Source organism: Polyergus mexicanus, unplaced genomic scaffold (genome assembly GCF_030449975.1).
Source record: "Polyergus mexicanus isolate NDT 795.1 unplaced genomic scaffold, iyPolMexi1.0 SCAF_14, whole genome shotgun sequence".
NCBI lineage: Eukaryota > Metazoa > Arthropoda > Insecta > Hymenoptera > Formicidae > Polyergus > Polyergus mexicanus.
In genome coordinates this window covers 2,462,562-2,490,384 of record NW_027223334.1, presented here as the reverse complement: position 1 = coordinate 2,490,384, position 27,823 = coordinate 2,462,562, and the positions used below count along the sequence as shown (strand labels likewise).

At 29.6% G+C, this 27,823-nt stretch overlaps 5 protein-coding genes and 1 pseudogene across 9 annotated transcripts; 4 read left to right on the top strand and 2 right to left on the bottom strand.

Annotated features, from left to right (window-relative positions):
- Positions 1-1,615: 1,615 nt before the first annotated feature.
- LOC138939509 (putative gustatory receptor 28a) lies at positions 1,616-6,404 on the top strand (annotated as a pseudogene).
- Positions 6,405-7,693: 1,289 nt separating this feature from the next.
- LOC138939216 (large ribosomal subunit protein uL10-like) lies at positions 7,694-9,943 on the top strand. Its single transcript, XM_070306840.1, has 5 exons — positions 7,694-7,791; positions 8,262-8,355; positions 8,742-9,152; positions 9,242-9,586; positions 9,732-9,943. Exons 2-5 carry the CDS (start codon positions 8,299-8,301, stop codon positions 9,861-9,863), a joined length of 945 nt encoding a protein of 314 aa, XP_070162941.1. The 5' UTR covers positions 7,694-7,791; positions 8,262-8,298; the 3' UTR covers positions 9,864-9,943.
- A 3,862-nt stretch (positions 9,944-13,805) lies between these two features.
- On the top strand, positions 13,806-22,291 carry Adp (WD and tetratricopeptide repeats 1). Of its 3 annotated transcripts, XM_070306949.1 has the most exons (15): positions 13,806-14,037; positions 14,690-14,805; positions 14,993-15,123; positions 15,194-15,305; positions 16,071-16,454; positions 16,521-16,641; positions 16,749-16,919; positions 17,000-17,127; positions 17,520-17,647; positions 17,726-17,806; positions 18,138-18,280; positions 18,433-18,580; positions 18,706-18,898; positions 20,702-20,852; positions 21,569-22,286. In XM_070306949.1, the coding sequence occupies exons 2-15, from the start codon at positions 14,740-14,742 to the stop codon at positions 21,571-21,573; spliced, it is 1,962 nt and encodes a 653-aa protein (XP_070163050.1). In that variant the 5' UTR covers positions 13,806-14,037; positions 14,690-14,739; the 3' UTR covers positions 21,574-22,286. The 3 variants fall into 3 exon arrangements, with proteins under 3 accessions (XP_070163050.1, XP_070163049.1, XP_070163048.1); XM_070306948.1 differs by having other exon boundaries at positions 14,717-14,805; positions 20,702-22,291; XM_070306947.1 differs by having other exon boundaries at positions 20,702-22,291.
- Bbs5 (Bardet-Biedl syndrome 5 protein) lies at positions 21,028-23,968 on the bottom strand. Of its 3 annotated transcripts, none has more exons than XM_070306953.1 (8): positions 23,787-23,968; positions 23,328-23,476; positions 23,158-23,207; positions 22,963-23,090; positions 22,545-22,680; positions 22,356-22,457; positions 22,003-22,194; positions 21,029-21,626 (listed from the first exon to the last, which is right to left on the bottom strand). In XM_070306953.1, exons 2-8 carry the CDS (start codon positions 23,470-23,472, stop codon positions 21,411-21,413), a joined length of 969 nt encoding a protein of 322 aa, XP_070163054.1. In that variant the 5' UTR covers positions 23,473-23,476; positions 23,787-23,968; the 3' UTR covers positions 21,029-21,410. The 3 variants fall into 3 exon arrangements, with proteins under 3 accessions (XP_070163055.1, XP_070163054.1, XP_070163053.1); XM_070306952.1 differs by having other exon boundaries at positions 21,033-21,626; positions 23,710-23,919; XM_070306954.1 differs by lacking the exon at positions 23,787-23,968 and having other exon boundaries at positions 21,028-21,626; positions 23,332-23,464.
- Positions 23,969-23,973: 5 nt separating this feature from the next.
- LOC138939292 (pre-mRNA-splicing factor RBM22) lies at positions 23,974-25,679 on the bottom strand. Its single transcript, XM_070306950.1, has 3 exons — positions 25,542-25,679; positions 25,395-25,448; positions 23,974-25,200 (listed from the first exon to the last, which is right to left on the bottom strand). Exons 1-3 carry the CDS (start codon positions 25,593-25,595, stop codon positions 24,073-24,075), a joined length of 1,236 nt encoding a protein of 411 aa, XP_070163051.1. The 5' UTR covers positions 25,596-25,679; the 3' UTR covers positions 23,974-24,072.
- A 320-nt stretch (positions 25,680-25,999) lies between these two features.
- Positions 26,000-27,316, top strand: LOC138939396 (uncharacterized). Its single transcript, XM_070307145.1, has 5 exons — positions 26,000-26,186; positions 26,255-26,462; positions 26,544-26,673; positions 26,763-26,996; positions 27,084-27,316. Exons 1-5 carry the CDS (start codon positions 26,041-26,043, stop codon positions 27,218-27,220), a joined length of 855 nt encoding a protein of 284 aa, XP_070163246.1. The 5' UTR covers positions 26,000-26,040; the 3' UTR covers positions 27,221-27,316.
- Positions 27,317-27,823: the final 507 nt, after the last annotated feature.

The following is a 27,823-nucleotide window of genomic DNA, read 5'->3' as shown; positions in this document are numbered from 1 at the left end:
TATAGTGGGAGGCCCCGGCCGGGTATATAAGCCCGGCCGACCGAGGCAATGCCTTCAGTGCCGTTTCAGTCTGAAACGCGCACGGCTATGCCCCCACCACTACTACTGCGGCCACTAAAGGATAGCTGCAGCTTTTCAGAGCTGTCTCTTTTTATCGTGAACTACTATGACTGAAAACATCGTCTTGCCACGCAATCACTTCAAATCACACGCGATCTTTGATACCACACGAATATTTATTTTTACGCTAAATGGTTAAAAACGTTAAAAAGCAGAGAATTAAAATAAATATGAAAAATGGTAAAGTCCCAGACAGCACAAGGATGTCCTTAGGACGTCCAAAGGGCATCCAGGACATACATGTAGGATATCCTCAGGATATCCCATTGTAATCCTCAGATCTCCTCTGGATGTCCTGAGGAAGAGTAAATGATAGCCGTATATTAACCTCTGGAGAATCCAGGGAGATCCTGTGGAACATCCTAAGGATTTTTATAGGATATGTTAGGGATATTTTTCGTATGTTTCAAGGAACAAATTTTAAAATTTCAATATAAATTAAAATTATGTTTTGTTATTTACTGCCAATATTAAAAATCTAATATTAAAAATAGTTCACCGTTCTTTAATATTTGAGGCTTTCGTGCTGTACATGAATATTTTAGGTTTGGCTTCCGGATTTGAATTGTGTAATATTTTCTAAACAATCCAATATCTGAATTCCCTATGTTGGGATTGCATCAGAAATTGAACTGATAGAAAATAATTACATTTGTAATTTCCTGTCAGTTGCTCTTTGCAAGCTTTATATAATTCTCATGACCAAATCTCAAATACGAGTTCGCGTGTCGCATAGCGGTAAACAAACGAACTAGCGGTTGAATACTATTGTTTGTAAAGTTTTTGGAATGTTGCGAACAGTAACATTTCTCATAAAATATTAAATAAATAATAATTTTGGATATATGAAAATGTGCGCATCAAATTCAATTATTAATATTAAATGAAATTAATGTTAACAATTAATTGCACATGTATATGTCCTCTGGAAATCCAAAAGACATCCAATATAATAGATAGGGCAGATATATCCTACAGACATCCAGGGGTTATCCAGTGGACATTTATAGGACATTAATACTTATTATAATACTTAAGATTTCTAAATTGTATAAAATAGCCGACACAACTAAAAATAATTATGTATACATATTAAACTTTTATAAATATATTTATAATAATATCTTAAAACATCCTACAAATGTCCTGAACCGTCCTGAACATATTCAGGATGATCCTGAGGATGTTTTGTGCTGTCTGGGATATATGGACAATTTTTGCTCAAGTTGTATTACAACAATGTAAACAATTATGTATTATGTAAATGTTGCATTAGCGCTATTTTTATAATAGTAGGTATTCTTTTTTTCTTCGACGATCAATAAAATGCTCTGATTAAAGGTAACGATAAAATCATAGGTCGTCTGTGTGAAACAGTATGATTTCTAATACGCTCATAGTTATACGAATATCAAATGTGATAAACACAATTGTTTCTGTAATGTTAGGATAAATACATTCGGCGAATATTAATCATAAATTGATATTTCTGACTTTTTTAAGATTGTCAAAGAATAAGTTATTTTTAGAGAATTCTAATGCTCTGATGATGAAGGTTCCAAAAAAGTGGCAACTTCCAACTTCTACAGGTCAACCTCTCGAAAAGATTTTGCATCTTTTGGGAATCAATTTGTCGGGTTATTTGGGCAGATTATACAGTTTCACACTTATGATATTATTCTTCATGTTAAGTCAGATGTCTTGGCATGATATTTGCACTGAATATTGCAAACAACACCTTATCAGAAAGTTCATGGTAACGTTGGAGTACATTCTATACATCCTCTTAGTATTGACAACGATGGGCACATCTGTATTTCGTCCAAAGCAATTCGCTTTTCCTCATCAAGAGATGTTCATCATAGACTCTATGTTCGAGTAAGGACTTTTCTTTATTAAGTAATGTGTATCTATGTAAAGTCATCTGTCATCTGTGTAAAGTTAATTTTAAAAAAGGTAAAAAAGGCGCCAAGGACACGAATCAGTTGTGAAAAATGTATATTATTGTAAAAAACTGTTTTTATTTTATTGTTTTTGTTGTTTTTATTTTAACTGTTATTTATTTTATTTAAAAAAAATGTTATATTGAAAATAAATTATTGTATAAAATAGTTCCAATTTCTTACAAAAAATAATATAAAAAATTGTGCTCTCTAACTAATTATAAGAATAAAACTTATGCTAATTTTTTTTTTTTTTTTTTTAAGTAGAAACATTTTAACCCAAAAAAGCTATAATACAAAATAGTTGTTTTAATTTTTTTACATTCTATAAATAATAATATAAAAATTTAGAAATTTATTCACAGATTAGACATTGAAAATTAATGCAAATAAAAAAAATAAAAATTTTAATTTAAAAAACTTGGTGCTTCTAAGCTGAATAATATGCTAATGAAATTGACAGTGTCAAGTTTTTTTAAATTAAAGTTTTTATTTTTTATTTTTTTTATTAATTTTTAATATTTAATTTTTGAATAAATTTTTATATTTTGATATTGTTATTTTTGTAGGAAATTATAACTATTTTATACTACAGTTTTGTTGGTTAAAATGTTTCTACTTAAAAATCAAATTTTATTTTTTTAATTGGCGTAATATTTATATCATTTTTCTGTAAGAAATTAAAACAATTATTTTGCACAACATTTCGTTTTTACAACATTGAATATTCGCGGGCAATTAAGAACCGCAGATAATAATGCGTGTGTATGCATATATATGTGTGTGTGTGTGTATGTGTATTCACATCTTGTAACATTAACTTATAAAATAAAACATCTCAGCAAAATATTTTTGAATTATAATCTTTGTGTTTTTATATGGAAATCTTAAAAATTGTTTATTTAGCCACATAATTAAATTTATATATTCTGAAAACTAGATATTTCCGTACATTTGCTCTTTGTGGCATTCGACTATACTTACAAAAAAACCTACCCAAAAATGTTACACTCCAATTTTTTTCAAATTTGGCACACATGTAGAACTATCAAAAATATTTGACCCATATTTTTTTATTTGTGCCCATAAGCGGTTTTACGGGTAGTTAATACTCCTTCAATATTCAACCCTCTACCATTATAAGTACAACAAAAATGCAAAAGAAACAAAATTTAATGCAAAAAGTAGTTTTTTGGATCGCTAATTATGAATGTAAAGTAAGATTTGCAAAATTATTTGTTTAAATAATAAAATGTTGAAACAAATCAGCAACAAAGTTGAAAAAATACAGTCTAATGACCATATATTATAAAAGTTATTTGGGTAAATAATTCTAAATATGGCATTAGATTTGTAAAGTGCATTGTTTTAAATTATTCAAACAATAAACGGTTTAAATAAATCAGCAACCGAATAACTTTTATAATATATGGTCCAATCATCTGATGGAATTTTTCTGGCGGCAGATTCAAATTCAGCGTCCTAAAGTACATACATTAAAAGAAGTTAATTCTATTCTTGGCATTAAAAAAGTTTATAAACTAGTGTTATTGACAAAGAAGATTCAGAATCGGACAGTCATATTTTACGTTAGATCATAAATGCAAATCATAAATGTAGTATAATATAAATAGACGAGGCATGCCATTACTGAATGCCCGTACATTTTTTATTCTATTAAAGTCCTAACGTTTGCCGGTATCAAGTTCTTCTAGAGAAAAATAGGCAATGTTTCGTTTATTGATACCATAGACCAAGCATTCAATATGGAAAATAAAGTCGATTAATTGATAGAAAATTTATTAGACAAAGTCATACATCTTTGAGTATCTTCCTCTCTTTCTTTAAAACAGCGATCAGCAGCAAAACCGATGAGATACACTGTACTCAACATTGATTGAAACAAGAGCTATCTCTTTGTTGTAGCTTCTGCATTAATTTACAATTTCTAGAGGAAAACTAAACAAATATTTAATCTTATTAATACCATATGTCTACGATTTATATTATGTCTATGGATGTAACACTGTATAAAGATAGAAATACGAGTCATAGATTCTGATTGTCTACTAGTTTTTTTTACATATGTTGTACTCATATTGTTTTATATTTCAGATCGTATGGCGCAAGATTCTCGAAAAAAGATATCTTCTTCGCACATCTGCAGGATGCTGCGATAATGATAGTGGCATTATTTATCATGATAAAATATGTTTACGATATAATCACAAATAATTCATATCAATTGATATACTATTATCTGCAATCCTGGTATTGCATAGTCTGCCTGCTATTTATGGATGGATTATTTACCCATTATATCAATGACATATATTTAAGGTTCCGCGAATTAAACAAGATTGCAATACAACATTCGAGAGAGAACCTATGGATTTCTTATGTCAACTTTATAGCAAATTTGAACATGTGTAATAAATGCAATTACATTGTAATCACCAAACTCCGTTTGATTCAACATATTCATCATAGCTTATATATTTTGGCAACAAAGGTATCAATACTTACATAATTATATATTATCTGTAATTTAGTGATTATATTGTAATCTAAATAAAGATTGTACATAATTATATTGTATAATATATCATAAGAAAACTACCCATACAGCACAGAACATTGCAGCAACATTGCAGCAACATTGCAACATTATAGCAACATTGCGGCGATGTTGCAATGTTACTGCAATATTGCTGCAATGTTCTATGTTGTATGGGTATATTATATTATAAATGAAGTTTTTTTTATCTTCGATAATTCTCATGAGAATAAATGTATATTTTTATTTCCAGATCAATACAAATTTTAGTCTGCAACTTTTAATCATTTCTGCCATATGCTTGAATGCTATAATTCTTCTTCTGTTTGATATGTATTATAACATGGAGACAGATAGTGGCAATACCGAGATATTAACTTTTCATATGATCTTCATACTCTGCTATGCTTTTCGATCTTTATATATCAGTTATGTTTGTCAACGATCTAGAAATGAAGTTGAGTATTGATTTAACGTAGAAATATATGTAATATGATATAATTTTTTATATATACAGGATGTCTGGTAATACTTATATCATTTATCGCGCAGATAGAGCGGATTAAACTGAATAGAAAAGTCCTCTACTGTTTTACGATTTTCGCATTAATTGAAAAAAGTGAAAAATTAATTTAATAAGAAATTAATGTTAAAAAATCAGCAAATTCGTGCGAGTATAAGCACGAAAAGAGACAGCTCTCTATTACATGGTTGTTAGGAGCGCTTTGGCAACAGCTACGTACGAGCTGAGCGTAATACTAAATTTCCGCGTGTATTTTCTCTCTTTTTGCCGCGTGCGCTTATACTCGCACAGATTGACCGATCTTTTAACATTAATTTCTTATTAATTATTGTGAAAATCTATCGCAAAGCGATAGAGAGATAGAGAACTTTTCTACTTATTAAATTAATCAATCCGCTATTCCTGCACGCGAGAGGTGATACAATTACTACCGAACACCATGTGTATGTCTATGTGTGCATATAATCCTATTGTGTATTTACGCAGTTCAAGCAAATGGGAATAATTTTGCATGATGTTTATCTGGAACATAAGTCATTGCAGGCTGAAGTAAGATCACTTTTATGCACAAATTTGACCAACAACATATTGTTAAATACTCTCTTCGTTACTTTGTAACTTTGTTATATTGTATATAAATTTTGTTATTCAGATGATACAGTTTTCACTTCAATTGATCCACGAAGATTTGATATTTACTGCCTTTGGATTGTATGAAATCAATATGCCTCTTATATGTTCCGTAAGTAATTTATGGTAAATATATCGATTAGGAGATTCAGCCTCAATAACTTTGATCTTAATATGTAGTATCAAAAATCATGATTCTAAGTAGCATTTGAAAGATTTTATAACTTGTTGTTTATTAAAAAGTTATTAATAAATAAAAAACTGTGTAAAATAAGATTTATATATAGATTGTCAATGTGCGAAATTTCGCTTTAGAGAGAGGAGAATAGAGTTATAGAGCTCAATGGTTTAACACATATGGAAGAAAATACATATAGCTATTAGAATTGCACTGTGTATATATCTGTGTATAGGTCAAGGTTTGGATCTTTTCTATATCTTTTCTGATCGATTATTTACAAATTTGTTTTTATTTAACTTTTGATATTATTGATACAGAATTTATCTTAATAAAATTTTCTTATAGATTGCTGGAGCGGTAGTAACATATCTTGTCATGGTCATTCAATTAGATTCCTCAGCAAAATTAACACATTATAATATAACTACATGAAATTATATTGTGAAATAACTCTACAATTGCTAATGTATAATAGTTATAATTTCAAACTTTCATATTACAAAAAGTTCGTAGCATTTATAAATATGAATTGCATACCACATGTCATAAAAAGAGCGTCATTTTTTGCTTGGACCGTATAATCATCGTGACTGAAACTTAAATGCGGAAAGATAACGCAACGCGCGCCGCATAGCGGTAAACAAACGAACTAGCGATTGCCGAAAACTGTTTTTTGTAATGTTTTTGAAATGTTGCTGTAACATTCTCATAAAATATTACAATTATATGTTCCAATAATGTCTCAACAATATTACATTGCAACTTGCAAGATTGTAATGTTATTACAATGTAATTGTAATGTTCTATGCTGTATGGGTCGTGATAGTAAGCAGTACATTTTGTTTTTCTAGCGCGAGTTCTGATTAGCCTCTGCTTTTCTGTTTTCTGCAAAGGTGTGAATTCTCCCTTAGTTTTGCCGTCAAACAAACGTCAGAAAATGACGTCCCGTGCATGTGACATATCAACGTCATTTACGAGTTTCATGAGACCTAACCTAGAATGTCTAAGTGATTATTTTATGACCAAAATTTACCGTTATTATAACGTTAGTTTACTACTTGGGATATGTTTCAGAAATATTTCTGTAATATTATTGAAAGGTATAATATTTCAAATGGAATATTGCAGCAATGTATCAGAAATATTATATGCCGAATGGATAGTGAAATAGTTGCTAGTACACATATCAGAATAAGCTCTACCAATGATAACCCTGGTTCATGTACCAACAATCGCCAAAAGTCACCTATGTATGCATTCACAAAAAAAGTATGTAATATTGTATATCTATAGATACGATGCTTGTATGGTTAGTAAATGGCGCATATGCGCACTTTCGAGCAGTTACTTACAAGAGAGAAACAGCTACGATTTTCTTTCTCACTTCCTCCGGAATTTCCTTCGACATTTCAGTCTACTATTCCTCTTCCATGATTTATATTATGTCGTAAGGGCCACACCGTCGTCAGTCATTCGTCCATTTCGATCACGTGACCTCTCTGTTGCACGAATTTGCAGGGTTGCGTTCGGAAACAATATCGTGTGTGCACACGAGTGTCGTTCTATCTTTGTTCAACTTTCAGTAAATAACAAAGACAGAACAACGCTTGGTGCATATAAGATCTGTTCTTTACAGCTGAACTGGCTGCACCAGTTCAGAGCCCATCCTTCTCCTTCCAATAGGGACAGAAAAAGATAAACTCTGAACCAGTGCAGCCAGTTCAGCTGCAAAGAACAGACCCATAGATGACGTTCTTGAACGTAGCCCAGCCTATGGTATAGTGATTTTTACACTATGGCTCAGCCATGAAATTATATCTACTTTGATATTGCTGAGGTATGTTTGAGCAGACTTGTATTATTTCTGCAATATGTTGTAAAATTTATATATATTTTAAATTACTTATCTTACAGTCAATAGAGATATTGTATATATATATATGTATCATTTTCTATAAAAACAACAAAAAATATATATAAAATAAATATTTAAACAGAATTATATATTAGTTGCAAGGTTAATGAAGCCATGTAATTTTGGCTAATAAAAAATTCATTTGCTTCTTATTATTTGTTGAATTTTAAGAGATTTTAAGCCATATCATTTGCTTAAAAATGATGATAAAAAAAAACAAGGCTCCTGAAAATACGAGGGGCACACAATTCTCTATCCTTAATTCCCTTTGTGGATCCCTCGTATTTCATGCATGAATTTATTATAATCTGAACTAAATATTAATATCATTTTTTTTATTGTTTTTTTAATATATTAATATAGTCTCGATTTTTATTTCAAATGATTTTCAGTCCTTAAATTCCTGCAAGGTATCCCTATGCACATTTCATGATGGGTAGGGAGGACAAAGCAACATGGAAGTCAAATTACTTCACTAAACTTGTTGTAAGTATTCTTTTTTTGCATTTACGTGCATAAGTTATATGATATGATAGATATGATAGATTATTTTCAAGCACGCCAAGAGTAGAAAATGTATTAATTTCTAATGGTTAATTTCATGAAATACGCAAACTTAATATAATTTATGATATTGCTTTTGTTATACATAAATATATATATTATGATGTTCTAATTACTTTTGAATTAATGATGAAAATGTTACGCATTTGAAGATCTTGGTTCACGTTAGAATCAGAAATAGCTAAATCTACTAACGCATTAAGATTATGGTTGAAATATCATATGAAAAGAATTTGAACTATATACAATACATACATATATGTACACATGAAATATAATGTGATTTTTCTTTTTTATAAATATATCAGCAATTATTGGACGATTACCCCAAATGCTTCATTGTGGGCGCGGACAATGTCGGCTCAAAGCAAATGCAACAAATCCGTATGTCATTGCGTGGAAATGCAGCAGTACTTATGGGCAAAAATACCATGATGAGAAAAGCAATTCGTGGTCATATAGAATGTAACGCTGCATTGGAGAAGTTATTACCGCACATTCGTGGTAATGTTGGCTTTGTTTTCACGCGAGGGGACTTGATCGAAGTAAGAGACAAATTGCTGGAAAATAAAGTACGCGCTCCTGCCAGAGCAGGAGCTATCGCACCTTTAAGCGTCATCATTCCAGCCCAAAACACAGGACTCGGTCCTGAAAAGACTTCTTTCTTCCAAGCATTGAGTATACCGACTAAAATTTCTAAGGGTACTATTGAAATTATAGTAAGTATTTGTTGAGTAATTTTTTATTAGATTTAATTTTCTAATTTACTATTTTATGAGCTTTACTAATGTAACAATATAAATTTCAGAATGATGTACACATCCTCAAACCTGGTGACAAAGTGGGAGCTTCTGAAGCTACTCTCTTGAATATGTTGAACATTTCTCCATTCTCTTATGGATTAATAGTCGAACAGGTTTACGACTCTGGTACTATTTTCGCACCTGAGATTCTAGACATCAAACCTGAAGATCTTCGTGAAAAATTCATGGCTGGAGTTGCAAACTTGGCTTCAGTTTGTTTGTCAATTGGTTATCCTACAGTTGCCAGTGCACCGCATAGTATTGTAAATGGATTCAAAAATTTGTTGGCTATTGCTACTGTTACTGACGTCGAATTCGCGGAAGCTGCTACTATCAAGGAATACATCAAGGTATGATTTCATATAGATTACATTATATCTTACATTTTTTTATTTCTCAAACACGAATAAAATAATGAAAACGTTACGCATCTGAATATCTTTTTGTACATTACTAGTTTCATTTATTAAAAGGACTGGAATTGCTTATTTGTAGAATCCAAGCAAGTTTGCCATTGTAGCGACTCCGGCAACCGCAACTGCCGACGTTACTGCTGCTGAGAAAAAAGAAGAAAAGGAGGAATCCGAGTCTGAGGACGATGACATGGGCTTCGGTTTATTCGATTAAAGTACACAATCTATCTTATGTATACAATCAAATAACTCGAAACATACATTTCTGATCGAATAAAATTTTAACGATTTAAAGTTTTATTCTTTATTATTATTAATGCATTATTAACAATTAATCTTAACATAAAATTTCCATTACAATAGAGACCCGAATTTATTTTTACTATAGCTTTTTTTTTATGATATTCTATTATTCATGATCATATATGATTATACAATGATACATAGATTGAAAAAGTGAAAAAAATATATTTGTAATATGTACTATATATACAGGGAGGGGCATTTATATTGAGACACTTAAATATCTAAAAAATAAAGCAAGATAGAAAGAAATGTTTCAGACAAAAATTGTTCGGTTCTAAGGGGGTCATAAGATGGTGCCATTAGTTTGACCATGGGTGGAGGCACTTTGGAGATTTGAATGTCAATCTTGTTTTATTTTTTTTACATCAATTGATGTCTCTCATTTCTTGAGCTTAAAATATTAAGGTAACATTATTGCAAAATAAATAATTTTATAAGATATTTCATAGTTTACGTAAAATTATGTCGAAGTAAAGTAATAAAATAAAATATAAAATATCTCGTAAACTATTAAACTTTTGGCCATTATACTCCATAACTTTTTATGCAGGATATTGCAAGGAATCGATTTATGTAAAAAAATTGGGATGTTTTCATTTAAAAAAACAAGATTGAAATCTCCGAATTGCCTCCATCCAAGGTCAAACTAATGCCACCATCTTATGACCCACTTAGAATCGAACAACTTTTGTCTGAAACATTTCTTTCTATCTTGCTTTATTTTTTAGATATTTATGTCTCAATATAAATGTATATATATATATATATATATATATATATATATATAGTATTTTTTATATATATCAATGTGTTAACTTCACGGTATCATTAGTAGTAAAATCAAAATTTTCATCATATGCATTGAATAAGAAAAATCTCTCTTTAAAACAGAAATTGTCCAACACAAGAATATGAAAAAATAGTGTAATCGTTATTTTTTAATTCATATAGAATAATAATAGCATCAAATAGCATTAAATAGCATCAAAATTGACACGATATTGAAAATCTTGAAGCAACCATTATAATAGCCGTGTTTCAAAATTCATTACCAGCGCTAATGAATAAATATTAATAGGAGTGAGCATATCGGTAATAGGGATAGATTTATTGCGAACGGTCATCGCAGTTATTTTGAATCTTAACCGTCCACTTTTTTGACGTTTTTCTGGGCCGTATACAGCCACTTTTTGCCTTACTTGTTCCAATCTGCACTTGTTTTGCGCATAATCACCGATTCTAAATAAGTGAGAGAAAAAGCCAATAGTAGGCTACAAAAATACTATTAATTAGTGTTAATTGTAAGATCATGGTGCATTGCTAGCTCTTTGAGATACTTCCAGTATCTGTCATACTGCAATTCATCTCTGAACGGCTATCTTGACCATCTACTTATATATAATTATTTCCGTCCACTCACTTAATACCATCGATATATATAGCGTTTTCGAATGTAGCAAGTTTAATTGCTCTGAGAGTGATTAATGACGTCATTGCATCATCTCTACCAATAAAAGACTTGAATTCATAGTAAAATATAATGATTAATTGATCCGGGTTGGATTCGAACTCGTTCATTCGAAAATGCTATATATGTCGATGCTTAATACCAAATGCCCATACAGCACCGAAAGATTGCAAAAACGTTGCATAGATCTTACATTGAAACATTGTAATATTGCATAGAAGTTGCGAAATGTTTCTGCAATGTTATTGCAAATCTGCGGCAACGTTGAAATGTCCTCAGAAATATTTCAATGTAAGACTACAGTAATATTACGGTGCAATGTATTTGTAATATTTAAATACATTACTACAAATATGCAAAACGCTTCAAATTTAATACATAAACTTTGAGAACATATAAAAACATCCAAGAGAGATAAGAAAAAAAATTGCGAATTTACGCAATTACAACGAGTTTTTTCTCGTCTCTCTTGGATGTCTTTATATATTCTCCAAGTTTATCTATTAAATTTGAAGCATTTTGCATATTAAAAAATTATTATCAAATTTTTGCTTTTATATAAAAATGGGAACTATTAAAAACAATTTTCTGTTATCTAATTAACATCGCTATTTTATAAATTATTTACAAGTTTAAGAAATTGATAATGATTAAATAATTTAATTCATAAGAATTAAAATTTTATTTATATAAATATTAAACGATCCATATCTTAAGTAAACAATAAACGGATAATTTTAACTTTTTTCGGATAATTATTTGTCGTCCGATTTCTGAACACTCAATTCAATATTTGAATTTCCTGTGTTGGGATTGTATCAGACAAATTAATCTGATAAAAATAGTTATTATACCTTTATTTAATATTACTAACCGCTTTTTACAAGCTTTATAACCATCGTGATTAAAACTTAAATACGGGATAGATAACGCAACGCGCGCCGCATAGTGGTAAACGAACGAAGTAGCGATTATCAAAAATTGTCTTTTGTAATGTTTTTGAAATGTTGCTGTAACATTCTCATAAAATATTACAATTCCATATTCCAATAATGTCTCAACAATATTTCATTGCGACTTGCAAGATTGTAACGTTGCTGTAATGTATTGTAATTGCAATGTTCTGTGCTGAATGGGTCCAGTCTTTCTGCTGACAAAAATTTGCAGCAGACGTTTGGTAAAATCTGTTTGAACAGATTTTGCTGACTGGGTTCTTTTTCCATCATCTTTTGGCATGCTTGAACTGCTTATCTTATACCCTTATTTCTCTCAATGGTTTCAATAATTCTAACCTCTAAAATCAAAAAATAGATCAATTTGCATTTCATCATGTTACGTCCTTCCACGCTTTGAGATTACGCTCACGCACCCAACGGGAATGATTTTTGTTTGCAATTGTAAGGGCTTTTAAGCAGCAAATGGAACGAGTAAAAATAGCGCTTATAAGCGTGAGCGCTTAAATAGAATGCATCCTATATAGGACTCTAGTCACTCCTGTTCAATGAGCAAAGAATAATAGAAAAGCATTTGGTATTAAGCGAGCGGACGGAAGTAACTATATAAGTGGACTATCAAGATGGCTGCTCATGGACAAATTGCAGTATGACAGAGATATTAGAAGTACCTCAAAAACCTGGCAAAACACTATGATCTTACAATTAACACTTATTAATACTATTTTTTTAGCCTAATATTGGCTCTTTTTCTCACTTATTTAGAATCGGTGATCGTGCGCAAAATAGGAACTATTATGACTCCTGCACACAGGATGCGGAAACGCTTGGCAAAAAACGACGCGATAGCCAATCAATTTTTCTCTAATGGAAAAGTTGTAAGTTGATTGGCTACTGCATCGCCTTTTGCCGCGCGGCAAGCGTTGCCATGTCCCGTGTGCAGAAGCCATTATCCTTCTTTCTAGTATAATATACAGGGTGTCCGACAAGTGAGTGATCAAACGAAAGATGAAGATAGATTGGATCAAACTGAGTCGAAAAGTCCTGAGCCACTTTTTTTTATAACGCTTAATAAATGAGTTATTATTAATTAAGTCTGTCCAATCAGCGCCGACCTTTAATCGCGCGCTTGGTAGTGTGCGTGAGCGCTCCGCACACTACCAGGCGAGCGGCTCACCCACGTGCGTCCGGCCAAAAGTCGGCACTGATGGGTCAGACTTTACTCAATAGTAATTCCTTTATTAGGCGTTATAGAAAAAAATGGTACAAGACTTTTCTTTTCACTTTGACCCTATCTACCTCTACCTTTCGTTTGGTCACTTACTTGTCGGACACCCTGTATATATAGAAGCTGTGATATATTTATACTATATTAGCAATATATATGTATACATACATACATCATATATACACTAGTTATGCGTGTACATTGCACGGACATTGTGCTACTATATCTTTTTCTCTATACCTACATTATTCTCTTTTTAGTTTTAATAAATTCCGATGGAGAGTGTGTGATAGCTGTTATACAGCCTGCTCTTATACTTTTTGCTGTATACTGTGCTTTTAATTATATACGAGGAATGAATATTTATATGAAATGCACGAACTGGTCAATATGACGATGTGGAATTTATGTGCAACATGCTTCAAATAAACAAGTAAGTTTACTCGTATTTTTATATATATTTATGGTTTTAATACTTACATTCTTAAATATCTCTCTTCAATATATCTTCAGAAATATATTTATATATATAATTTTATTTGTATAAATCTTTGTACGGCTATCAAGAAAAACATTTTATGTAATCATAGGATTTTTATATTATTTTATTTATCATTATTTTATTAATGAAACTGACAAAGAAGTCTATGTTATATATTATAAATGTTAATAAACTGAAAAATTGTGATCTTGAACAGAATTTTGTAACAAAATTAAAAGTTGTAGTAATATAGAATCCTACTCTTTATCTATAAATACATTAAAACAAAATTATAATAATTACATATAAGGCAAAAAATTGTACAGTAAGTTATAGTGATTAAAATATGTATATACTCGATGTATTTCAATGATTGTAATGAAATTGGTTATTGCTTTAGCTGTATGCAGATATTTTTTTAATATCTCTGAGCAAAAGAAGAATTTTAAATCAATTTGTGTATGTTATAAGATAAATTTTTTTTTTTTTTTTTATCAATACTTATCTTTTGTTTAAAATTATTTTTTAACTGTTTAATTCTCATAAAGCCTTTCTTATGAGTCTTTTTTTATGCATTAGTTACATGTATTCTTTTCATTTCCAGAAGTTTATAATTTATTTTCTGCCATAGTAAATAAATGGAATAACATCACAATGTTTTCTAACATCCAAAAGAAGGACTATAGGGTCGTGGATCTAATACGACAAAGAGAAATACAAGTAAGCCATGAAATAATTTTTAACTATTAAATACTATTAAATTATATTCAGTTTTTAATAAACTTTTAAATAAATATATATATATATTCACTATTATATATTGGCTATTAATAACTTCTAACTATATGTTTTTTATTAACTATTGTTATAATTGTACAAAGTTATATTATATATTCAATTAATTTAGGACTCAGTGACACATACAATTTTGCAAAAACTACATGTTACCGAAAATCTAATATCACGTCTAGGTTTAGAAAAGGAATTAAATGGTCATACAGGATGTGTTAATTGTTTAGAATGGAATGAAACTGGACAGTATGTATTTGTTATAACCATATTTTTTTATTATATAGTATCAATGATATAAAATATTATATTTACTCAGAATACTTGCATCAGCATCAGATGACAAGGATATCATACTGTGGGATCCTTTCCGTTATGAAAAAAAATTGGTACTTCATTCAGGCCATCGTGGGAATATATTCTCTGTAAAGGTAAACACACACACACACACACACACACACACACACACACACACACACACACATATACAGGGTGTATCTGAAATAATGCACTAAATTTTAGGAGTGTATTCTAGAGGTCAAAATAAGACTTTTTTTCTTATGAACATGGGTCCGCAAATGACCCTCCGAGCTAAAATTCGAAAATGTGTGAAATACGTTTTTATTTTTTCATTTTAGTTAGTTACTTTACTTCATAATGTACTGGGCTATATCAAATTTTAACCTTCTGCCATTTTCTTTCTGAAATACAGCCAATTTTTAATTTTTTCCTCAAACTTGAGGGGCCTCTAGCTCAGAGGAGGATTTATTTGTGGACCCATGTTCGTAGGAAAAAAAATCTTATTTTGACTTCTAGAATATGCTTCTAAAGTTTAGTGCATCATTTCAGATATACCCTGTATATACATACATTTTTAATAAATATTGATTTAATTTTTATATTAATTAACATATATATATTGATATTAATCTATTATTAATTAATATTGATCTAATCTTCAAGATAATGCCTCATTTAATACTTATAAATAAAAATCAGATAATATCAAATAATTTTTAAAAAAAGAAACAATGTACATATTATATCACTGTTGTCCACAGATATTATAAAGATCTCGTTAGAATTATTTAATAATCCTATTACACTTTTGTGAGATTTTAATATTTTTCTTAGAATTTTATTTGTAAGATGTTGCATGAGATATTTATTTTAATACTATTTGTGTTTGCTTTTAGTTCATGCCAAAATCAAATGACAGTATACTGGTGTCAGGTGCAGGAGATTGCAGAATTCGGGTGCATGATTTAACCCTCTCCGAACCGATATTCACGTGTAAATGCCACAAACAGCGTATTAAACGTATCGCTACTGTGCCCAGTATTCCCTTCTTGTTTTGGAGCGCCGGCGAAGATGGTCTCTTTTTGCAATATGATATTCGTACACCGCATATTTGCAGGAGTAACAACCACAATGTTCTCGTGAATTTGGTTTATCATATGGGTCGTTATGCGGAGGGCAAATGCATTGCCGTAAATCCGAGAAAACCTGAGCTGATAGCCATTGGCGCTAACGATGCTTACATTCGGATGTATGATCGACGAATGATAAAGCTATCGCAGGTATTTTCGGCAGATTTCAATCAATAAGTGTTTTACATTATAATATCTAATTTTGAAATCTCCCAGATGCCTCCAACTCCCTCCATACATGATAACTCAGATTGGGCAAATATTAGCACTTATCGAGCAGGAAAAGGTGATCCAGATGACAATATCCCATTGGGTAGCACACAGTATTTTATTGCGGGTTTGTTTGTACAATCAGATATCATATATGCCTTTATTTTTACTCTTTTTCTTAAGTATGGTATGATCGTTTTAATTAAGACTGTCATTCAATTTAATATTGAGTAGGCCATCTGCATTCTCGTGATGGTAATAGGAGCATTACAACTACTTACCTGACATTCAGTGATAATGGAAATGAGTTACTCGTGAATATGGGTGGAGAACAAGTTTACTTATTTGATATCAATGAGTCAAATAATTCAAGAACATTTTCCAGTTTATCAAAAAAATATTCAAGTAATTATCACACAAAGTTTGTCGTTTTTATGGGCATGCAAAATTATTATTATATACACAATAATCGATTGTTTTATTAGAATCAATCGAGCAGGATCAAGAACTTGACAAGTATCACATAAAACAAAACAACACAAGCTATACAGAAGATCTTGTAGATAAAACTGTAAAAATATTGCCATCGTACATTGAAGAATTAAAACGCCAAGTGAGTTTATAGAGTTGTTTCTTACATCTTTAAATAAGGAATTGACATGTAACATAAAATATGAAATATCTTCAAAGAGAAAGAGAGAGAGAAAATTTAGATTTTCTCTACATTATAAGCATGTTTAAATAAATTTTATCATAATTTATAAAGTTAAATTTACTTAAGAAGCATTCTTTTATCCATTTCATGATAAATTTTGCATTATAAATTTTTTGTTTTTTGACATTTTTTTTAAATATTTTTCAACTATAATATACTTACGCAGTAAGAAGAAAAAAGAAATAAAAGAATAAAAACATGGAAAAAGAATCAAAGTATATTCAATTAAATAAAATATTAACTAAAATGATTTTTAGCATTGTAATTGACAAGACATCTTTTATTAACAGGCAAATGAGGGATTTGAGCAGCAGAAATATTCACTAGCAATTAATTTGTATAATAAAGCTATTTCTTACTGTCCATGGGCAGCAGTACTGTTTGCTAATCGAGCAGCTGCTTACATGAAACGTGCTTGGTAATTATTTTCGTTGACAATAAAGTATGTATATATCAAATACTCTAAAAAATATACTTTTATGTGATTTTGATATAGGGATGGCGATATTTATGCCGCTTTACGAGATTGTCAGACAACATTATTTCTTGATTCGGAACACGTAAAAGCTCATTTTAGGTAAATCAAATAAGCCTTTATAATTAATGAATTTGAAAATGCGAAAATGCTCAGTCACATCAGCAAAAAGTCATGTGAAATTTTTGCTATAATTTTATTTACCATTCCAATTATGGCCCAAATAAAAATTTTGTACTATTTAAAGAACAATACATTCAATTTAGAAGCTTTAATAAGAGTTTAAAAGCTAAAAATAAAAAATTAAATGTGAATATTTATTTTGGCACAACAAACATTCTTATCGAATTTTTAAATTTAATTCTTTATGCTGGAATTGATAAATTTGTTCCATCATTGAATTATTATTATTGTAACTTACACATGTGTACAGATTGGCGCGTTGTCTGTTTGATTTAAATCGATCAATTGAAGCTGACAAAGTACTCAAGAATTTTCAACAAAAATTTCCAGACTATACATCTAATTCAGCGTGTAAAGCATTGAAGATGGATATAAAGGAAGCTATCAATGCTGGTAACATTATTCGATCACATTTATATATAAAAATGTGTATAAAATAATATAAAACTTGTATATAAACGTGTGTTGTAAACTTATAGATGTGTACAATTACTAATGCTTTATTAAGAAATATCAATTCTAATGTACATATTATTATTTATTAGGAAAAGACGTGACACAAACCAATCAAACATTTTTCCCAATATCAGAATATGAGCAAGAATGGAGACGTAATACAATCGATTACAAAATAAGATTTTGTGGTCATTGTAATACTACGACTGATATAAAGGAGGCAAACTTTTTTGGAAAGTAAATGAATTTAAATAGCAATATTAATGATATATTTAAAATTTTGTACTTTATTTCTATTTTTTAACTCTATGCAATTTGTGACATTTATCTTGATCATATAATATTAATTCCTGCTTTTTAAGCGATAGTCAATATATAGTAGCTGGGTCAGATGATGGTTCCTTTTTTATCTGGGATCGCGATACTACTAATATTATACGTGTGCTGCGAGGAGATGACAGAATTGTCAATTGTTTACAACCACATCCATCCACATGCTTGTTAGCTACCAGTGGTATTGATCCAGTAATTAGATTATGGAGTCCATGGCCAGAGGTAAATCATACTTCTCTTTTCTCTTTTTTTTTCATTAATATAATGCATATAGTGCATATGTATTATGATCATTAATATAGTGCATATGTATTATGTATGATCTGATATAATTTTTAACTAAACTACTAAACTAGTTAAATTTGTTTAGGGTCATTCAGATAATTTATTCAGATATTAATAAACTAAATAAAATTCTTCTATATCTCAAAATTATTTGTTTCATTATTTTAAAAAAATTACTGAGAGAGTATTCTAAGAGTTGAGTTTTGGATCGCTTATTAATTATATCTTATTCTCTTAATCTCTTAATGAGATTAAATAATTTTTAAATCTAAAATTTAAAAAAATAGAATTTATTGATTATTTTTGAAGTGATTTTCCAAAAAGGGAAAGTTTGGCATATTTATATATTAAAATCTATTTAATTGAATAATTTTTAAATAGAAAATCTCTTATATAAAATTAAAAGTATTTTTTAATTTTTCTTATTAGGAAAAGATTGTTTTTGATTTTAACTAATAGAATTCAATGAAAAAATATTTTGTTTAGAATCTATTCTCATTTTGTCCACTCCAAAATTCTCAAATATGTAGTTTGCGGACCAAATTGTAGCAGTGTAGCCTATCTTCCTTTCCATAGCCCGTTTGTGAACCGTAATGTGATCTTATGGTGAAAATAGATAAAGAAGAGCATTGAACTACATAATTGGAATGAAAGTTATCAAATGGTAGATACGAACGAACTGTTGAAAAGTAATTTCTTTATAGTAGAAGGATATTTGTATGTTTTATGATGTTATTTCTATTCGACTAATAATGATTTCCTACAATTAACTCGCTAACTGTGGGAGATAAATGTATTTTAAAGTTGTCATTTTTTAAACCATAGTGAAAAACTTATATTCTAATATATATAATATATATATATATATATATATATATATATATATATATATATATATATATATATTATATCGTAACATATAAAATGTTCAATGAAATAGAGGCAATTTCTTGGTAATATTCATTGGATTTCATAATTCCTGAATTATGCCGAATTTAAATCTGATTTCATTTTCTCTTTTTTAAATACTATTTTAAGTTGTGTTCCTTTCCTGTCTATAGGCAGGAAAGATAAAGAAACTCATGTTAATCAAACGACATATTGCATTAAACATGCAATAAAAATTAGGGATATTCAATTTAAAAAATCAAGTCGACTTTGACACGATCTTGACAAATCTATGCAAACGCAAATTATTATTGTTAAAAACATTTTTTTTCTTTTTATCTTATTTCTCCACAAATTATTTAATTAGATTAAAATGAATTATCCTATGTACATATATATATGTATATGTATAAAAGTATACATGCCTTATTTGATGTTATACATTCTCCAAATTATTTGATTCTGATCAATTAGAACAAGACATGCAAAGATTTCCTATCCTAATTGGTATCCACTGAAAAATTTTAATGATAAACATGAGTGCAGTTGATACTTTTAAATATCCCAATATACAGGATGGGCCAGAATTCATGGTACAATCAAGAAGGTGATTCTATGCTTCAAAATAAATCGAAATGATTCAATAACTTTTCTTTGATTGAAGTTCTGTTATTCAGAAAAATGAGTTTAAAAAATTGTCGAATATGCATACATTATTTTGGCATTTGAAAATTTAAAAGTGCAGAATACACTGTTCATCAGAAGCGGTTCATCATAATTTAATTTGCAGAGTACAATTTTGTATATGACAAAATGGCAAATGCAATTAACTTAATTTAATTTTAATTACAGGATGATAGTGTAAATGAAAGGGAAATTCAGAATCTGGATGATGCTGCATCAGCCAATCAAATACGTATGAACAGTGATCCATTCGAATTAATGCTTATGAACATGGGATACAGATTTCCTGTTCCTCAACATGAATTTAGCGACGAAGATGGTGAGAATCAACATGATCAACCAATAACACAAGCTTTAAATTGCAGGCCAAGTTAAATATTTGCAAAAATTTCACAAAAAAAAAACACTAAAAATAGTTAGGCAATTGAGGATCTATATTAATATGCATATTATGATCTTTCACACTATTTTAATTATAATTATTTATTTTTTCATCAATACACTTTGAATTATTTTTATTATGTAATAATAAAAGCATTTTTGTAAGATCAAATACACACAAGATAGGGCTTTATTTGTTATGATATTATGAATGTTTTAAGAAATGTAAAACAAAATTGAGTAAGAGTTATATATTTCGAATTTAATAGAACATATAACTGATAAATATGTTATATATTGTGTATATGCGTGCGTGCGTGCGTGCGTGTGTGTGTGTGTGTATTTTTGTACAAAATGAGTTTGTTTTTATCCTCTTGTGAGTATATTGTTTTCTATAATGAAAAAAATTATCATATATTGTAATTCGACACGAGTTTGTGTTATTTTAATATAGATAAATAAAATTTAAAACTTTAAAAACGATTAAGTTAAAAATTTAATTAACAGACGATGGTATGAGTTCCCATAAATTCTGCAATGTACTGCTTTCTCTTGGCTCTTCTGCCGCGAGTCCTAAATGAATCGAAAAATTAGGTTTTCTTTGGCCTGTATTTCCTTCGGAAAAATAATAACCAAACACATTTGATATTTCAGATTGATTATCTTGTATTTCAGTGAAATGTTCCACATTGATCTCCTTTTGTGAAGGTGCCTGTAATACACACACACACACGCATGCACGCGCAATATTTAACACTTCCATTGGACGACATTTCAATACATCTATATACCAAATTCATCCAATAGTAAAATACAAATATATGTTTATGAAATATATAGCCATTATACTGAAAGATATTGATCAAGCAATTTAATTTTTTAAATAAGTGCAAAAATATTCTTAAAGAAAAAAAATAAGTGTTAGTTATTAAAGCAAATTTATGAATTTAATTAAGTCATGATCAAGTTTTGATTCAAGTAGAAAAATTTCACAAATGTGATTTATCAACATGATTTTTGAAAACTTTATTTTTGATTAATAAATCAATATTATTATAAAATGTATATTAATATGCATTATAAAGTACCTGATGTTCAAATGTGTATTCCACACCAAAAATAGGAAACTTTCTGAATTCTGAAAGAAGTATTGATATTTCTTTGTGAATAATATGAAGCTGTTGCAAAGGATTAATACGAAAACCTAAAACATATCCTCCACTGGCTTCTGTACTTAAAATTACTAAAGTCGGTCCAAATTTCGATGTTCTAATGGTAATCTGCAAGAAATTTAGATATAGACTATAGAATTTACCAAAACTAAAATATGTATGTTTCATAAATCTCTTTCCAATTTCTAAAAAGATAAAATTAATAAAAAATATATCTTCCAAAGATCTTTCTGACAATTGTTTGTTATTATTCATATTTTAACACTCACATTTTCAATTATAAGATAAGGTATCGATACATTAAATTGATGATTCACATCCGCATACCATACCAAACGTATATTTGTTATAATAAAAGTTCCGATATTTCCCTATAAAATAATAACTATTTTTTTAATTTGCGATTATTATGCGTAATAATTTAATGCCGGCGATTAGAAATTAAAACTTTTCGAAACCTGTTCAACGGATAAGTTCCAAACATCTTGCACGGAAGAATGTACATTTTCTTGAGGTAACAAAACCAGACGATTTTCACGTATAATACCGCTTCTCAATTTAATTTCTCTGTAAACTTTCGATGATACGTAAGCTCTGCAATAAGCACTTTATAAAAATAGCTACTATTATACATACGGAGTTTTACACATAAAGTGTTACAAGATATTTTTTCCAAAACTTGACATTGTACAAGAAAATGTTACAGATAAAATTTATAAGGTTTTGAAGGAGAAAAAAAAGTTGATAAATTAAATTTTAAATTCTTAAATTTTAACTAAGATTATTTTTCCAAGTCATATGAAGGTCAACAGTTTTTTTTTAATGAAACCATTCTAATTATATAGCGATAGACAATGAAAGTATGATAATCATCACCTATAAACGCCTATGACCGAAGTGTAATGTCTCGTACTTTTGATATCATGATTCGTAAATATAAATTCATATCGACAGTTTCGGAATGAAGTTAATATATGAAGAGCTTGCATATATCCACCATGAATCTAAAAAAGAAATAATTGCTTGCTGCTTCAGCAATGCAGTAAATATTCGCACTAAAATGATTCTTACCGTATGAAGAATTTTCGTGTTTACTGTGACAAATGTATTGTAGCCTATACCTATAAAATCATACATCTTTTGTTCGAAACAATATTTATATCGAATAAATTAAGTAATTAAAATTATATTTTGTTAAATTACAAATTATGCTGTATGTGTGATAATATTTTATGTCATACTTAAATTGATTCGTGGAAAAGATAAAGAATGCCATAAGATTCTCAAGTTTGTGACAATCAATTTTCCTAAATCTCCAGCATTGCCTTTTGTATCTTCTATCATGTCAAGTTTGTCAACAGTTAGTTCACCGGATCGCAGCTGCATATTACTACATACAAAAATAATTTTAATTTTCAAGCATTGCGCTTCTATATAATTTAATTTAATTTCTCACTATGGATTTCATGCTAAATATGGCTATTTAATTGCACATTGATTTATTTAATATAAGAATTATTGCATATTAATATCAAATGAGAATCAAATAATCACATTTAGCGTATTAAATAATATAGCAACAAAATCGACAATAAATTTGAGTAATTAAAATTTTATAATTACGAGTGAGAAATATCAAATTTGACTTCATTGTCCTGCCACATTTCGGATATTAGCTAAACAAGGTGACTATAGCTTACTTAGTTTGTCAGACTGAAAATCAATACTGTTGTCATATCTACAGAGATGCACAACAATATGCCTTGCGATATGGTTGGAGATTCTTTCTCTATAAAAAATCAAACTTATCTTGCATTACCAACAATAGATATTTAGATCAATTGCATAGATAAATAAAAATCAATATTAATATTTAATGACAAAAAAAATCTAAAACCATATACGTATTGTAATTTTAAAGAATTCAAAGGATATATATTTCTGTCCTGTCATTACAGTTACATTAAAAACTCATATGTCATTACACTATTCTTCCGGCCAAGGTTTGCCTATACCCTGTGACGCGCCCATTCTGGATGGATCTTGGCTTGGATAATGTATAGGTGTTGTTCCTGGAGGGAAAATCGGTGTCGCAGCTGCAGCCGCCATTTGTGGTGGAAACATAAATTGAGGTGCAACAGGCGGTGGTGGAATCATCATCGGCGGTATCATGCCAGGCGTGGTCTGTAGGTTGAAAAAATTGTTGCCCATAGTTTCTGGTGGCGGTGGTAATGCTCCAGGTAATCCCGGAACAGGTTCAAGAATTTCTCTCATTGCTTCTGTTGCAGATATCGTTTGCCTTCCCTGAGAACGGCCCCATTTTATAGTAAGTCGCCTTCCACCCAATATCAACTTGTTGAACGTTCTTTCTGCCGCTGCCTCGGCAGCGCTTCTCTGCGTGTATTGGATGAAGGCACATTGTTGACGTGGCACCATGGTCACCGAACGTATCTCGCCATATTGATAGAAATGATCGCGCAATTGTTTCTCTGTCAATACATCACCTAAATTACCGATATACAATGTCGTGATAGATTTATCTTCAGGCGGATCGAGCTTGGGCATAGCTGCTGCCCTTCGCATAAGTTTATCTGCCACTGGATCATTCACACCATAATAACGATCCTTTATATTCTGATCAGCTAATGGATCATCGGGGTCTGTCGGCTTCTCATGCCGATAAGGACACTCCTCACCCCTCTTGCACTCGCCTTTCACCCAAAATGAACAAATGTGCGGTCTGTTCCTCTTATAGTATGGACTCGTTCTAGCCAATTTCATTAAGAGATCGCTAGCTGCTGCAGATTTGCCGACAGCACCAGCTGGTGTTGTTGGATCGATTTTTCCAATCTCATTGTCTATATTCTGTACATAATATTCCTTGTTTACATCTGAACGTGGCAAATCATCCTTAATCTTCAAAGCAGCGTCGCGAACTTGAATAGGTAGACCATATTCCAAATCTAATAAACATGTTTGACAAACATTTTTCAATCTACTACATGTTTGACAGACTTCAGTTTTCTTAAATCGCATCCTTGCCCCGGGACACCATCTAAATACTGTAAATGGTCGCATACATATCTTGCATTCCTTTCCATATTTTTCCTTCGTCTGCAAACAAATATATACAAGCAATTACAATATTTTAATAAAATAAAGTCTATTTTCATTGCAAGAAAGAAAATATATTAGGTTTTGCAACCTTATTATAGCTATTTGTTAAAATTAGACAAAAATTCCTACACTGATACATATTATCTCATAATATAAAAAAAACATTTGTTGACAACTATCAGATAACTTACCATACGGATATATGGATTATCTCCTAAACATGTTTGACATAGTATTGGAAATTCCTATATGGATAAAATAATATAGACGTTAGAAAAAATTCATGACATTTAAAATAAAAACACTGATGTAAAATGTTTTAATTTCTCCATACTTACCGCATCTTCCCAATTTTGTCTATTATATGTATTGGTAGTTTTTGATGTAGCCATAATGCGTTAGTTTATCTTATTATTAATACAGAAAAAAATTAATATTATACTTCCACCATTTGCAATATAATCATTATCATGAATCCAACTTGAAGCATGGATATATAGTAGGATAGACTGACCACTGCCGTGAGCGAGAGAAGTGAGAGGCAGCATGGAAATATACGAAGAACAGCAATCCCCATAATGAAGTGGCGCCCAATTGGACACATTGCCTATTGGCCAGTTAAAAAAAGGACTCTCTGGATTGGTCAATCGTGCTGGTTATCCTTAATCTTCAATTTTCAATGCGGTCTGACTCGGGCTTATCTGTAAAAAAATATTTTTGGGGATATTGATTACTCTTTGGGGAGAAATTTTTATAATGGTTGGCAACACTGATCTCTACTTAACCTTAACAGTATTTCATCAGTGATACTGCCACAATTACGAAAAAAAGAAAATAATGAGCAGTAGTGAAATTATGGATAATGAAGAAATAGTACAATTGCGTAAGCTAAAAAGAGAACTTGTACAAAAAGCGATTCAATTAAAAGACAAATTAAAGGATATAGAAGATAACAAACATCAACCGTTAATTAATTTCAATATGTAATTAATTAATACTTTCTTGCATAAATTCTCTGATTAACAAACTTATCCATTCCGGATAATTGTAGCACACTACCTTCCGATAATGAGGATTACAAACCGTCGAAACTGCAGTCTATTAAATACAAGGCTAAATTATGTGAGATTGCAGGTCAAGTAACAGGAATAACATTTAAAGATGTTAATAAAAAATGGTTACGCAACAATATTTTTATTTATTCAGCTAAAGTGATAACAAAAACAATTTCCTTGAATCTTGAATTGAGAGTTTTCATGGTACGAAAGAATTGTAAACTCAATATTCCGAAAGTAATTTTTTTAATGTTTGTCACTTATTTTTAACTTCGTTTTTTTCAGGATTTGGATGAATTTAAGATTGACAACATAAAATGCTATTTTACAGACATCGATGATTGTTACATACTTGAAATATCTCCTTGGTTTGAGAAGATAACAAGTATAAAAAACTTTTCTCTTCTTATGTCTGGTAAATAATCACAATGATATAAACAACAATGATGTTATTAATTATTTATATCAATTTTAATGCCATATAATGAGTCACTTTTCTTTCAGCGCTTTCAGATTACAATGAAAATAATATTTTCAGATCTAAGATTTTGGATAATTTAGAAACAAAGAAATATGCAAGTATACAACAATGTTTTGAAGAAGATGGAGGTATATTATTGCATATACACTCATCTACAAATACAAAAGAAAATTATATAATATTCCAATGGACAATGAAATTTTTGGAAGTAACATGGCACATTGAACATTTTTTTACAGTAAAACCCACAGATAGAGGTAAAAAATTTGATACATTTTTTAATATAGATAGAAACTACAATGGTACTTAAATAGATAAAAAGTATTTTTGATTTATTGATTTAGGAATAAAATTTTCCAAAGAAAATCGAATATTATTAAAAGAATTTTGCGAGATTAATTTGACAAAGGACAAACTTGTGGGATTATGGGATAGATTGTGCATTGCCATTGATAATTATGCTAAAGACATAAATACATAAAAATATTTATTTCTCGGAATGTAATATTCACAGAAAATATCTACAACAATTTCATCATTTATATAAAAAGATTAAAAGCACATGAATAATATCAGTATCAATAAATAAATAGTTTTATATATAAATAAAAATATAAAAAAGTTTTCTTTCTTACCCTTTTATACAAATTCCTTAAAAATATTACAGTAAAAAAACTTGCCAGTTAGAAAAATAAGATTTTTTATTCTTAAAATTTTTGTTTATTAAAACTGATTTAAAAATAAATTATTAGATTTGTTTTACATTTAATTGTGTTTAAATATATATAATTTGTCTCATTTATTTTTTTAAATATTCAAACAACAACGAAGATAAAAGAATATTTATAATAATGTTAAGTAAATTGTGCATGAAATTTGTTAAGAAGATATTTTTTTTTAAATATATTAATATTTTTTTTTTATATTTCTTTATAGACATAAATGCAAACTGTGTATAACTTGATTGTAACTATGATTGTATAAATGCATAAATCATATATATATGTGTATATATATATTGTACACTAATGGATCTACTATATAAGAGAAACAATAATAGTACTCTGCGTTGATACCACTGCTT

Coding starts and splice junctions, on each gene's coding strand:
- Adp (XM_070306948.1), top strand. CDS start 14,740: ATGTTTTCTAACATCCAAAAGAAGGACTATAGGGTCGTGGATCTAATA. Junction 16,455..16,520: donor GAATGATAAAGCTATCGCAG/GTATTTTCGGCA, acceptor GAAATCTCCCAG/ATGCCTCCAACTCCCTCCAT. Junction 17,128..17,519: donor TTGAAGAATTAAAACGCCAA/GTGAGTTTATAG, acceptor TTTTATTAACAG/GCAAATGAGGGATTTGAGCA.
- Bbs5 (XM_070306952.1), bottom strand. CDS start 23,750: ATGTGGCAGGACAATGAAGTCAAATTTGATATTTCTCACTC. Junction 23,477..23,709: donor AAATTTGATATTTCTCACTC/GTAATTATAAAA, acceptor TTTTGTATGTAG/TAATATGCAGCTGCGATCCG. Junction 21,627..22,002: donor AATACACATTTGAACATCAG/GTACTTTATAAT, acceptor TGTGTATTACAG/GCACCTTCACAAAAGGAGAT.
- LOC138939396 (XM_070307145.1), top strand. CDS start 26,041: ATGAGCAGTAGTGAAATTATGGATAATGAAGAAATAGTACAATTGCGT. Junction 26,187..26,254: donor CCGTTAATTAATTTCAATAT/GTAATTAATTAA, acceptor GGATAATTGTAG/CACACTACCTTCCGATAATG. Junction 26,997..27,083: donor AGTAAAACCCACAGATAGAG/GTAAAAAATTTG, acceptor TTATTGATTTAG/GAATAAAATTTTCCAAAGAA.
- LOC138939216 (XM_070306840.1), top strand. CDS start 8,299: ATGATGGGTAGGGAGGACAAAGCAACATGGAAGTCAAATTACTTCACT. Junction 8,356..8,741: donor ATTACTTCACTAAACTTGTT/GTAAGTATTCTT, acceptor TAAATATATCAG/CAATTATTGGACGATTACCC. Junction 9,587..9,731: donor CTATCAAGGAATACATCAAG/GTATGATTTCAT, acceptor GCTTATTTGTAG/AATCCAAGCAAGTTTGCCAT.
- LOC138939292 (XM_070306950.1), bottom strand. CDS start 25,595: ATGGCTACATCAAAAACTACCAATACATATAATAGACAAAATTGGGAA. Junction 25,449..25,541: donor GACAAAATTGGGAAGATGCG/GTAAGTATGGAG, acceptor TTATCCATATAG/GAATTTCCAATACTATGTCA. Junction 25,201..25,394: donor ATAATCCATATATCCGTATG/GTAAGTTATCTG, acceptor ATTTGTTTGCAG/ACGAAGGAAAAATATGGAAA.